The sequence below is a fragment of the Suillus discolor genome (genome assembly GCF_016758755.1).
Source record: "Suillus discolor strain FC423 chromosome Unknown F5147scaffold_4, whole genome shotgun sequence".
Classification (NCBI taxonomy): Eukaryota; Fungi; Basidiomycota; class Agaricomycetes; order Boletales; family Suillaceae; genus Suillus; species Suillus discolor.
This window is the reverse complement of record NW_024541251.1, coordinates 1026048-1038697: the sequence shown is the minus strand read 5'-3', so window position 1 is coordinate 1038697 and position 12650 is coordinate 1026048. Positions and strand designations below refer to the sequence as shown.

At 47.8% G+C, this 12650-nt stretch overlaps 5 protein-coding genes across 5 annotated transcripts; 4 read left to right on the top strand and 1 right to left on the bottom strand.

The window, feature by feature from the left end:
- Positions 1 to 2028: 2028 nt before the first annotated feature.
- Positions 2029 to 3545, top strand: F5147DRAFT_648513 (WD40-repeat-containing domain protein; the record flags this gene model as incomplete). Its single annotated transcript, XM_041433285.1, has 7 exons — positions 2029 to 2115; positions 2272 to 2375; positions 2493 to 2710; positions 2767 to 2910; positions 3005 to 3209; positions 3244 to 3298; positions 3492 to 3545. 7 exons carry the CDS (start codon positions 2029 to 2031, stop codon positions 3543 to 3545), a joined length of 867 nt encoding a protein of 288 aa, XP_041298646.1.
- Positions 3546 to 3937: 392 nt separating this feature from the next.
- F5147DRAFT_627486 (chaperonin Cpn60/TCP-1 family) lies at positions 3938 to 6104 on the top strand. Its single transcript, XM_041432713.1, has 6 exons — positions 3938 to 4016; positions 4067 to 4453; positions 4512 to 4564; positions 4610 to 5405; positions 5460 to 5804; positions 5857 to 6104. The coding sequence occupies exons 1-6, from the start codon at positions 3996 to 3998 to the stop codon at positions 5935 to 5937; spliced, it is 1683 nt and encodes a 560-aa protein (XP_041298645.1). The 5' UTR covers positions 3938 to 3995; the 3' UTR covers positions 5938 to 6104.
- A 510-nt stretch (positions 6105 to 6614) lies between these two features.
- Positions 6615 to 7183, bottom strand: F5147DRAFT_768263 (uncharacterized protein; the record flags this gene model as incomplete). The annotated part of the gene is made up of 4 exons (XM_041440946.1): positions 6615 to 6662; positions 6721 to 6837; positions 6889 to 6969; positions 7022 to 7183. The coding sequence occupies 4 exons, from the start codon at positions 7181 to 7183 to the stop codon at positions 6615 to 6617; spliced, it is 408 nt and encodes a 135-aa protein (XP_041298644.1).
- Positions 7184 to 9520: 2337 nt separating this feature from the next.
- On the top strand, positions 9521 to 9987 carry F5147DRAFT_648510 (uncharacterized protein; the record flags this gene model as incomplete). The annotated part of the gene is made up of 3 exons (XM_041433284.1): positions 9521 to 9583; positions 9639 to 9869; positions 9931 to 9987. The coding sequence occupies 3 exons, from the start codon at positions 9521 to 9523 to the stop codon at positions 9985 to 9987; spliced, it is 351 nt and encodes a 116-aa protein (XP_041298643.1).
- Positions 9988 to 11268: 1281 nt separating this feature from the next.
- On the top strand, positions 11269 to 11578 carry F5147DRAFT_566094 (uncharacterized protein; the record flags this gene model as incomplete). Its single annotated transcript, XM_041430785.1, has 2 exons — positions 11269 to 11401; positions 11463 to 11578. 2 exons carry the CDS (start codon positions 11269 to 11271, stop codon positions 11576 to 11578), a joined length of 249 nt encoding a protein of 82 aa, XP_041298642.1.
- Positions 11579 to 12650: the final 1072 nt, after the last annotated feature.

The window sequence follows — 12650 nt, the reverse complement described above, 5'->3', positions numbered from 1 at the left end:
CATGAGATAACTCAATCCAGTCGGATTGCATGTAGGTGGACTGGTAAGTAGACTGTCAAGCCCGTCTGATACTTACAAAGAAGTACGATTACGCCTTATCATGGCTTGGTTGTAATGGCCCGAATTGCCATTCGTTCTGAGGAGTGACATTATAAGGGAAGGCATGGCATAATTTGAACTCTCTTACTCAATTCTAGGTCTGAAACTAAACGAGGTCCTATCGTATCTCGTTAGCAAAGAGCCAATGGCGGTGCATAGTAGCAGCCACATATGGCTAGAGCAGACGTAAGTCGCGAATGTTTGGTGCGGAAGTAGGGAACTTACCGCCCCGACTCGAACCTCTCGCAAACATCATCTCTAAAAGGTGGAGCCTTTCCAGTGGGTAAGAAACTGGGAGTGTGATCGTCAGTGCTCGTCTTAATCGATTCAACAATGTATAATTACCTGTAAACGGATAGTTGAACTGTAAGATAAAAGAGCGGAAGTTAAAACGTACGTAGTCAAGCGCCTGCTAGTATTTACGCCACCCAGTGCTCACCCGCATTATTCTGCAAGATCACATAATGATAGCTGAAACACAGTCGGACATTGATGGGAGAAAGCCAGAGAAGTGATTGAATTCGAGGAACCCCGGACAGAGCCTCAGTGTTATTACGCGCAAACTTCGTTTGAAGCGTTAATGCGGCATTTGTGCGGGCCCGCCTTTCTTTCGAAAACCAAGAAATGTGCAGCCGTGGCATGCTGCGGATATAGTAGGGTCGAAACACAGGATTCAGAACACCCGTACTGCCGATACGAAGACAGACTAGTACCAGTGTTGATCGCGATAGATCAGAAGCTCAAGTTTTGCTCGTCGCCATCATCAAGAGTCTAGGGGGGGCTCGTTGTAATGCTTATTGTCCGTCGGGCAAAGGTGAGGAGGGGCTCGAAATCGATGATGGCGTGAAGTCAATGGGATTGGTCTACATAGCTCGGGAACGGGCCGTCGTTAGTTAGAATGGTCAGCGAATAAACGTACGTGGACAAGCCAATGGAAAGTTGAAAGTATCAAGCTAAGTGCACTTGGGTCTGCTTGCTCGCGGAGCATCAGTAAAGCGCTCCTGAACCAACTCATTGGCAGTCCTTAGCGCACAGCCTCATATGATAGTCAGTAAGTGCTGCATGTGACCGCATTTACTAGAATCTCCTAGTCTAAGTCAGGATCCATTTGGTGCATCACTGTCAACAAATATTTACTTGTCCAAGACACTAAGCTCATTGACTGAGAGCAGAATTTGGAGCTGTAAATGTCGGCGCACGACATAACAAAGTGGGGTTACCTGCAAGCGAATACTGATTAATGAACCATTGAATAGGGCGCTCGAAGTAAAACCTACAGCCAAACACCCTAGGCATGTAGCCTACAGTTCCGGTGCTGAAAGGGTGTTCTACAAGGTCGCTATATATCACGTCATACAACGAGACAAATAGTCAGGCAACCGTGAAAAGATTGACTAATGACTAAACAGTATAAACTGAAGGAATACTTGGAGTTCTGGACTGAGGAGAGCATGTCTCACTCAATGAAAGCGAGTTCAAATCAATGGGGTTTGATTGTCTGTGACAGATTCGAAAGAGAGTAGTATGATAATGTAGGGGTTGAATTTAATCATATCATAATATGTGAAGTGCAGGCAGCTGCTGACTTCAAGAATTACCCACGATCAATGTCGACCATCCCATGGTAGTCATGGCACTTAGTGTTGACCACGATTCGGACAGAGTCAAGTTTGCCTGCCAGTGGCACCGTCTCACATAATGGGTAGCTCATCGTTGGCTACGCGGCCTCCTTTGCGGTGCCGCGCTCGCCCAGTCCTATTCACCATCACCCGGTGACCCTCGTCCTGTTCATCTTTTTCCATTCATCAACCTTAACCTTCCTGTCTTCCGTGTTCTCTCAATCCGATTCATACAAGCTCGACCATCGCTCCGAAATCCTTTCCAAATGTGCCTATACACACGCAAAACCCGGGCCTCCACACCATTTCCATGCACGGACACAGAGTGACCGCCACGCAGAGAACACGAAGCCTGCAGCGCAGAATGACTCCTCTGTTGCAGTTCGACGTCGTAGGGGTGAGTCTGACGTTTTCTGTCTAGCAGCCCTGACTGATAAATTTAGTCCCTTCCCACAGAACTGTCTCTTCTCATCTTCACGCATCTTCCAGCAGCTTCCTTGCTTGCGTGTTCTCTTGTTTCTAACACATGCTCCTACACAATCGTTTCTGCCAGGGCGCATATCGTAGGCGTACGCTGCCTGGCGCAGATGCCAGTGGACACAGCGCTGCAGTGCATTGTTTCTGGTTATGGACGTATCCGGCAGGGCTTGATAGTCGGTTCGCACCCCTGCAGGTGCTATTTACGAGATCGAAGGACCGCACTTGTTCGGGAGTAGGATTTGCACACGGACCGCGTACGGCACGTGGTCGGTGAATTGATTCTAGTGTCTTAAGCTTATGCGTATCTTCCGACTTTGCGAAGTCGGGAAATGGGGAGGAGGCTTTGGCGAGCGAGCCTAGTAGGGCTGGTTTTCTGGTCAGTGGAGGGAGTTATAGGCGCGTCGTTGTTTGGGATCTTGGCAAGGACAGGCTGGTCAAGGTGCTGCAAGATCATCTTGACAGCGTGCTGTGTGTTCGTGTCGATAGTGGGAGGCTGGTGACGTGTTCCAAAGGTTTGCTTGGTCATTACAGCTTTATCTGTCGATTGACTAAATATTTACTTTCCAAGACCAGACTGTCAGAACATATGGGTTTCCGTCGTTGAAGCCTCAATTCGTGTTTCGTGCACATCGTGCAGCTATTAACGTTGTTGGTGACGTGATAGTGTCTGGCTCTGGTGACCGTTCCATACGCGTTTGGAATGCAAATACTGGTGCGCTCATCAGCACCTTTGAGGAACACCATGCACGAGGGTGAGGCTCCTGAATTTCCATTAGTAGATATGATTACTAAGATAACGTCTTCAGCAAATATTGCCTCTATCGAGTTCAAGCCCCCATATTTGTTGTCTGGCTCATCAGACATGCATTTGCGCATGTTTGACATAGCATCGTCGCAAGGCTGGTCGACAAACCCTGAGGTCAACACTATTCCCTCTGCCACGGTTCCTAGCTTGACCTCCTCAACATCGCATGTTCAAGATGATATTGCAATGATACCGGGACACACGACGTGAGCAAGAGAGACACACCCATCTTGTGCGAAGCGTTGCCCTTGGGGAGGAGTTTGCCGTCAGTGGGAGCTATGATTTAACCATTAAGGTATGTTGGATGCAATCGCGGGGAAAAAACGAGACTCATGACTTTGTGTGGACACAGGTGTGGGATAGGAAGACGGGGGCGCTGGTGGCTGACACTGAATGGCGGCCACACAGGAAGGATATTTTGTGTAGGTTTTGATTGTACCAAGGTCCGTGATTTCTAATTGTATTTTAACTTGATTGAATCCTAAAAGCTGAAAGCGCACCTCGCAGAGGATCTGTATTTGGGATTTCTCACATGGAATTGATACATCTTTCATCAAACTGTAGCTCTAGAATCATGCGATACCCTGTATTTTGGAAAGCCTCCTCCTTGTAGATTGCTTATCGATCGGTGCTGCCAAAGCCTGAAATGCTGTAAGTACAGGGCGTTGTAGGCGGGCGATTGCCTACTATCTACGACTTGTATGATGTCAAGCGCCGTCATTAATGTTTGCGCGTGGATGCTCCCTTTTCGAACAACTGCGTGCTTAGGGGTAACTGTTACCGCGGGTTTTGGATAACATGAAAATAAAACCGCTGTAAAACGCTCGACATGAGTGAGGAACTCGAGGCAGAATTTTATGTGCTGTTGATGCATGAGAGCGTTACAGATACAGAGATACAACAAACGCGCTGGCCAAACAAGTACAAACCGCAGATGCAATATTACTACTGACATATTCTTGCCATCGTCTTGCGCGATCTACTGGCACAAAATGCAGCGCGGCCTACCAATGGTACGTCCTTTCCGTGTCTGCTATTCATCATAATCGATCCTTGATTTCAGCAACCCACTGTCGTGCTCCTTCGGGAGGGCACAGACACGTCTCAAGGAAACCCACAGCTTTTGTCTAACATATCCGCGTGTCTTGCCATATCCGAGACACTCTCCAGCACGCTTGGTCCGCGTGGAATGGACAAGTTGATCGTGAACGAACGTGGCGAAGCTCAGATCACCAATGACGGTGCAACGATCTTGAAGCTTCTTGACATTGTTCATCCGGCTGCCAGGACCCTCGTCGACATCGCACGTGCCCAGGATGCAGAAGTCGGCGATGGAACCACCAGTGTAGTACTTTTGGCTGCACAGTTCCTCAAAGAAGTTCGTGGATACATCGAGGAGGGTGTCAGCCCGCACATCATCATGAAGGGATTCAGGAAGGCGTCACAACTGGTACGTAACACATGTTGCTGCGATATCGCTTGAAAATCATGATATTAACAATCAATAGGCTGAAGAACGCATCAAGGCAATTCAGATTAGTATTGACAAGTCCGATCCTGAGTATGTCTCGGATTTTTTGAATGACAGTCCCTAACGCTTCTTCAGGCAATTTCGATCTCTTCTACTCAAATGCGCAGCAACATCAATGTCGTCGAAATTGATCCATTCGGAAAAACCATTCTTCTCGAACATGGTCGTTGACGCTGTTCAGAGCCTGGATCCAAACGACTTGGACGAGTCGCTCATTGGGGTGAAAAAGATTGCAGGAGGTGGCATGCAAGACTCTCTGTTGATCCGTGGCGTTTCTTTCAAAAAAACTTTCACGTATGCAGGTGCTGAGCAACAGCCGAAGTCCTTCCGGGACCCTCTCATTCTCAGCTTGAACGTGGAGCTTGAGCTGAAAGCTGAGAAGGACAATGCCGAGGTTCGAGTGGAGGCGGTGAAGGACTACCAGGCGATCGTTGATGCAGAATGGGAGATCATTTACAGGAAGTTGGAAGCGATAGAGAAGACTGGTGCCAAAGTGGTGTTGAGTAAATTGCCAATCGGAGATCTGGCCACTCAGTGGTTCGCCGACCGGGACATCTTCTGTGCTGGTCGTGTACCGGCTGGTGATCTGCGCAGAGTATGTCAAGCAGTAGGAGGCTCTGTGCAGTCAACGTGCTCAGACATAGCTCGAGAGCATCTCGGAACTTGCGGTCGGTTCGAAGAGCGACAGGTCGGTGGCGAACGGTATAATATCTTCGAGGAGTGCCCCAAAGCACAGACATGCACGCTACTTCTTCGTGGTGGTGCAGAGCAGTTCATTGAAGAAGTGGAACGTAGTCTGCATGACGCCATCATGGTCGTTAAGCGAGCAATCCGTAATGGTGAGGTGGTGGCTGGAGGCGGAGCTGTCGAGGTAACTTATGGCTCATTGTCTTTTTATGATCTACTCTCTAACTTTGTGGTTCAGATGGATTTATCCGCGCACATTCGGAAACATGCACTGTCGATTCCTGGGAAGCAGCAACTGATTTTGACTGCTTTTGCAAAAGCGCTAGAAATCATTCCTCGACAAATCTGTGACAATGCCGGTTTGGACTCTACTGACATTCTTAATAAACTGCGCATGCGACACGCTGCTGGCAACAAATGGTTCGGAGTAGATGTTGACGGTCCGGAAGGTGTCCGCGACAACATGGAGGCATTCGTTTGGGAGCCTCCGCTCGTCAAGTTGAACGCAATCAGCAGTGCAACTGAGGCCGCATGTCTCATCCTCAGTGTCGACGAAACAGTAAGAAATCCACAAAGCGAGGCAGTACGTAGGCTCTTCTCTTTCCCTTTACAAGAACTGAGGAAATCTCTTTCAGCAAAACCCAGGGCCAAAAGCACCACCTGGCGCAGCAGCTCGTGCTATGCGGGGCAGGGGCAGGGGCATGCCCAGGCGGTGAAGGAGATGGCATCGCCGGTAAAAGATTAGAAGAAGTGACTTGATAATGACACGTACCATATCATCTGTTCTTAGCAATCAAGTGCTAATCAGGGTACTTGCAAATATTGACATAAACCTGGGTCCTCGTTACAGCAGTAATGGCATTGGACAAAATTTTCAGCTGGATCTGATCAAAGGAAACTGATGAAGGTCATGTCGCGTCCATAACGGACAGGATTCCTTGCAGTTCCCAGAACATGCCCAGCACTTCTCAACCATACCACGGTATTTATCAACCTGCAGCGCAGGAATTGCACGACGATGAAGGTTGAACGACTTTCATTGGCTGACTACACTACAATTTCCACAAGCCTCTCGAGTTACATGAGCGCTAATGCGCCACTCGCTCATGTTCATCGATGCGGTTGCAAAGCTCCTTCTGGACAAACTTCAACTAGATGTATTGGCAGCATATCACATGTATCGTGTGTTATGTGAAATGATTAGAAGGATAGATCAATGTAAAGGACGTTGAGATAACCGAAGGAGCGACGATAGTATGATACAATGATGGTGTGGTGATATACAAGTTGAAAGATAACCGACAGCATAACCGGAATTAGTAGACTGGTACCAGCTTGTTAAGGATTTTCTCAGTCAGTATCGAATACTGGCGCCCGTGTGGCTATGGGCGAACTACCTGGCTTTCAAAGCCAGCTTTCTGACCACCAGCACTGCAAGGTCCTGCCGGCGTAACGTGTGAGAGAATGGACACAATCAAAGCAAGACTAGCAAAACGCACGATGATCAAAGTGGTCAAGCTAAAGCGTCTGATGCGAGGTTTGGCGTCAGCCTCGGCGACTTCAACGACTTCCTGGAGATTCTCAACATTAGGATGCTGGTCCTCATGGAGGTTGGACTGCAATTTGAGAGTAAGTCAGGGTACAAGAAAATGTAAGCAAATACCTACGAGGTCGAGAATCACAGGTCTAGCATTGTCGTCCTCTTCAACAACGTCGTACCAATTGCTGAGGCGATCATCTACAGTGTTCTTCATAGCAAAGTGTGAAAAATAGCGATCCAGTGAGCTTCGCGTGGCTTACCATCAGGCTCTCGCGTTGGCTTAACTTTACCCTCGGGTAAGGGTGGAAGCGAAGTAAGTGAGAAGTCCTGTAGCTGGGCAGCCTCATGTTGCTTGTCGAAGACTGGTTCATCACAAGGGAGAATGAAGGGAAAGGAATGTCGTATACCCTGCGTGAAGGCATTAGTGTTTAAATACCAACGGGAGTTTGAGGGAAGGAAAGCGAAAATAAATAAATTGAAAGCCAGGGACTAGAACCCTAAATTCGCAAATTCCGACGGGGTTGAGTTAGTATCCCCAAAATCGCAATCCCTGAGTTGGTGCCGAATACATTGTGAGCGCCTATCCCAGTACGGCCGTTGTGAATCTCGAGATATTGGTACGAAATTTGCTTCCGCGGAAACAATTACTTTAACATCTCCATCGGCGACCCCAATCCAGGACAAACCATCGATGCACAAAACGACAGACACAAGACGGCGCAGGAGGGAAAGCATGCATGATTGGGTACCAGGTTGCTCCATCAAAATTACAGACCGCCGTCGCAGGAAGCAAACATGCATGACGCTCAACGTGTTGGATGCTTGCATGTTTAGGCTCCATAATACACACCACGAACTTCGACGACCTGTTCAACTTCTTATGTGCTGCTTAGAGCATCATAAGAATGCTGCGAGCCAGACGCATCCCTGCTTGGAAAAGAGTCAGTATACACGAGACTCAAGTGCGTGGACTCTGTTCATGGTGAACTCTGTTGTATGGTACACAGTATGTCTCCAAAAATGCGCTGATAAACCATCCTGAGCGACTGCATCCCCTGGACATGCCAGAAAAACCCTCAATGTCAAGCTACTCCCTCAGCGAGGATAGCGTGACATAGAACAATGTGACAAGCGGCGTGACCCAAAAAGGGGCGTCACGCTAATTCGCGTGCACGAGCCAAGGCAAGTTCGCAACCGCCATCATAAAACATGAAAGCGACTCAGCAGTGTGCTCACAAGCTCTCAAGATGTTTCAAGCAGCATTGTTGTGAGTCAAGATGGTCACTGTGGCTGCATCAAGACCACCCAAAAACCTCAACTGGCACAACCGCCTCCATCAACATCGACAGATGGCCACCACTGCCACTCCAGTAGTAATATGCCCCAGAACAGAAACAAAATATGGTTGGAGTGAACAAGACACTCACCAGTGATCATAATTTGGCTCAGTGCCTCTACATGCATCGTAAGCTGCCTCAAATCCCCACAAATTTCCGTGCATCCAGATGTGAAGAATGTCGAACCGAATGATCCAACATGAGAAGAAGTGCTGTCAAGATGCAGAAACCATGAAGATCCCCAGCTCCATTGCTGGTGGGAGAACTGCGATTTTTCACCGTCGTGTCGTCCAGTTCTTGCCTTCGACTTTGCCGACATAATAGAAATTGACGATGCTGAGCTGTGACCAAGCTAACATAAAGTGCGACCAAGCTGTCTTGCATGTCCCCGTGGGCAACACAATTCGTCATAGGCGACTCCAATTTGCGAGGGATCCGTGGTGCGACGATAGGTATCGAAGCCTTTCTTCAGGATCAACAATCCAAGAAACTTGATCGCGAAGAGCCCTCTCGCATTGCGCTTGAGTGGTTGAAGTTGAGCTATCGAATTTTCATTTTTGAACGACGGGTCCCAGCGGTTGGTGGGTGATCTGTGGGCGCCAACTTTTTGTTTGGTCCACAAGCTTGAAATCGAAGTGACTTTAGACCCTAGTGCCAGGGTGGACGCAACTCCGCTCGCTAATTCAAGGCCAAAGTTTTTGCAGCTCCCCTTGGTTTTTGGCCTGATTTAACGGATTGATTTTTCTCCTCGAACGAGAAACTTAATATATCGCAGTTTTCGTCTCGGCCGCCTCTCCTGCATGAAAGTCGGGCAATATGACGACTATCTGATGTTGACCGTCCACGAGAGAAAGGCAATGGCTCTGCAGTGAACCGAAGTTTGGAGTCTTGGACCTCGTACTACTAAATCACTCGCCAAATCCCACTGGTACCTAACTACTGTTGGCTAGTCGGCTGCGTAATATTTGCCAGCGATTTCGACTGGGTCCTGGGTCCTGATTCCAGAAGCACCACCGCGTCAATGGGATTACCGAAGTGGTACTGCTTAAGCTCAACTGGATCGTCTGTCCTCCCAGCTAAAGCAGGTCTCCATCTCCTCTGTATAGCGCTCGCTCAGTTTTTTTTCAGGACGATTCTATACATCTCCTGGGTACCTCGTTCGTATGCGATGAACTCATGTATTAACAGACTGAGGAGAGCCAAATTCATCGACATCGCACTTGGAGATTTTTTACTTCATTTTTATTTTCTGGATCTCCTTCGTCTACCTCGCAGCCTGTGATCCTTTGCCATTGTGCGAGCTGGGAATATTAGTGCGTTTCGGTCAGTCGGCCCACTCATTTTCGTTCTCGACGACCTTCGCTGATGCTGTCGCTCTTCATTTAAACTGTAGGGCGCAATAGCCATCCTATTTGATCTCATATGTCAATCTCGTTAAACGAGCGATCCGCATTGGTGGTGGTGACTGGAGACGGAGCTGTCGAGGTGACTCATGACTCATTGTTTGTTTTTCTCCTCTCTAACTGGATGTATGGATCAGATGGATTTATCCGCGCACAATTGGAAGCATGCGCCGTCCGTTCCTGGGAAGCAGCAACTGATTCCAACTATTTTCGCAAAAGCACCAGAAACAATTCCTCAGCAAGTCTGCGACGATAACATGGAAGCGTTCGTTCCGCTCGTCAAGTTGAACGCAATCGGCAGTGCGACGGAGGCCACATGCCTCATTCTCGGTGTTGACGAGACAGTGAGAAATCCACAAAGCGATGCAGTACGTAGGCTCTTATCTTTCCCTTTTCAAGAATTGATGAAAGTCAACGTATTTTTTGTAGCAAAGTCCAGAGCCAAAAGCATCCCCTGGTGCGGTCTCCGGGGCAGGGGCATGTTGAGGCGTAGATTCTCGAGGTTGAGTAATCTTGATGCAGACTGAAAATGAAAGTAAAGGCGAGATTGATCGCATTTACGCTCGTCCGAAAAAGATCCGGCAATCCGGTGATACTGTCCCAGACTTTGAGGATCTAGGTTACCGGGCATGCCATACTTTAGCAGTTCGCCGCCGTCAATGCTAGCCTCTACTGGTTGGATTGAATGACGCGGGATTCCACCAGCTGGGAAAAAGACATGGGGATCCTGTGCATGTATAAAACGTGGCGCTGTGGCCTAGCCACCTGGAGCTCCGTTCGAATCATGTCTGCGCTTGGAGCGAGAACGGATTCCGGCAGGTCAAAGTTACTGACTTGAGGCACGAGTTGTCGAAGCAATGAGATTGTATATTAGTGAGCAGGCCAGTGCAACGAATGTACTAGATAGCTTATATAGTAGTACTTGGATGAGCTATGAAGCAAGTGTTGTATGTCCTTGTTTGTCAACGTTAACCTCCAATAGCCCCTCCGCTCGAAGGTTTGAACTAAGTCTGAACAACACGGTTATCAGTCAACACTTCTTCGAATTCAAACCTGCAACCTCACGGGCCTGATGGTATACATTGCGCTTACCACAGGAATAACACTGTGCCGCAGAACGCGACTTTCCAGTATCATCAGCGATTTTAGTACACTGTTTCGCAACCGGGAAACCAGTCACGGTAACCGTAGACATGAAATGTGCCGCAGCGCAGTGGATGGCCAACTGATCATTTCTATGTGATTACACATGCCGAATGAAATCAATCACAGCTTGCCGTTCTGCGCTCACTGTGCAGTGCGGCGCTTCCTGTGGACGACTCATTGACGCCGTTTTGGGTATCAACAACGATTATTTTGTATTTTGGAAGAGTGTGAATGACACACTGATCACTTCAGTTATCTTATTTACGACCTTTATTTTATCTACAGGCTTTTCTGACAAGGGAGTAATGTATAGCATAACACTGGAAGGTAAGTTATGCTCAACCTCCAGCGCTCTGATTGACCATCTCTTGTCTAGAATTTATAGCCCTCTTCGGATAATCAAGCTCAGTCCAGTCGCTTTTCCGATGCTACTCTCTACCATCTATGCTATGCCACTAGCTTTCCGGTATAAAAAAGTCGAAGGAAAGACGATGGTCCCCCAACATCCTTTCCTGATTTCCTCGATCTCTTCAAAATATCACCAATGCCAAACGCAGAACGTATGCGATATCCTGTGGCAACTATATTATCCTTGTCGCGACTGACTATTTTGTATTTCAAATGGTAGAGAACAGAATGGGGTTGAATAACCTGTTGCAACAACGATACGGCACAAGTGCTGCTTCTCGCTTGCGATGGGAAAGTGTCAAATATGGGGATGATCATAATCCTACTTGGACTTTTATTGTCTATAGTATGTGCTTATTTTTTTTTGGCCTGGTGTTTTTTTTAAACATTTTTGGGTGTATACTTAGTCGATAATATTGAGTACGGACAGGGTTCTGGCAGTGACAAGGGGTCTGCGAAGGAGATGGCAGCAGGAGTTGCCCTTATGCAGCTTCGAAGGCAGTGGGCTCATCTATTGCTCTAGATGCTGTTGGAACCTGGGCCTAGAGAAGTTACGAGCGCATTCAGGCGACGTCCGACTCGTTGACGTCAGCCGTAGATTTACAATTCCAATTGTCACTTCCTTCACTACGATAATTTCTGTATCACTATACTGATTCCCTTGAAGATACGAATCCATTTTTGCGACCATCTTAGTCCTTTTCTCCGAGACTGTGACGTGAGTTTGTATTCCGCCTTTCCGTTACAAAACGAGTTGATACACTGTAGAAATATATTGCTTATCTTTTCAGGGCCTCTCGCTCACCTCTGAGCTGCGTACTACAAATAGGTTGTCTTCTTTATTTCGCGGTACTGTACTGCATCCAACTTACCGGTATAGAAAATTTGCCGCTTCACATGTCAGCATGGCAGAACGACACGTAATTTCAATGCTTCTGATCAGTGATGATCAAACAATTCATTACATCCACCAGCACTGTGACAATTATAACATTGTACCCACATGCTCATGAGCTTCGGATTCTACTGCGTGCTACGCCTCAAAATTGCTATCTTTACCGACCAGTTGGTTACCGGAAAGCATTGGCAGGTAGGTACAATTAAGTACTACCGCTGTCACATTCATGTTGCTTGCACGTATCGCTCTGTCAGACTTGATATCATATTAACATCTCTTAGCTGTTCCAATACAAATTTCATGTTGCCTCACTTAACAACAACGTGATACAAAGCCGCTTCACGCGTGATCCATCTTCTTACACCTGCCATTAGCTCAATCCACCTGCGGACTGGCAGTCGGCAATTAATAATTTGCGAGGAACCGTTCCAACCATCCACCACAGGGCCTGCCATAAACCCAGGATAGGAAAAGCGCAGCGATTGCGTGCACAGGCCACTTGGTTTGATCTATACAGCTTGGCAGGTTGGCCTGGCTTCTAGCGCCAAAAATACGAAATCCCGAAGGCGCAAAGAGCCAACATTGGGTAGCGTCTGCCAATGAGAAAAAGTAGTTTTCCAGATCCATCACTTTTTCATCTAAGTATGATCAGCGCCACCGAGCGCGTATCTTGTTAATGCATCATTTCCTCCACCTC

Coding starts and splice junctions, on each gene's coding strand:
- F5147DRAFT_627486 (XM_041432713.1), top strand. CDS start 3,996: ATGCAGCGCGGCCTACCAATG. Junction 4,454..4,511: donor TCAGGAAGGCGTCACAACTG/GTACGTAACACA, acceptor AACAATCAATAG/GCTGAAGAACGCATCAAGGC. Junction 5,805..5,856: donor GAAATCCACAAAGCGAGGCA/GTACGTAGGCTC, acceptor AATCTCTTTCAG/CAAAACCCAGGGCCAAAAGC.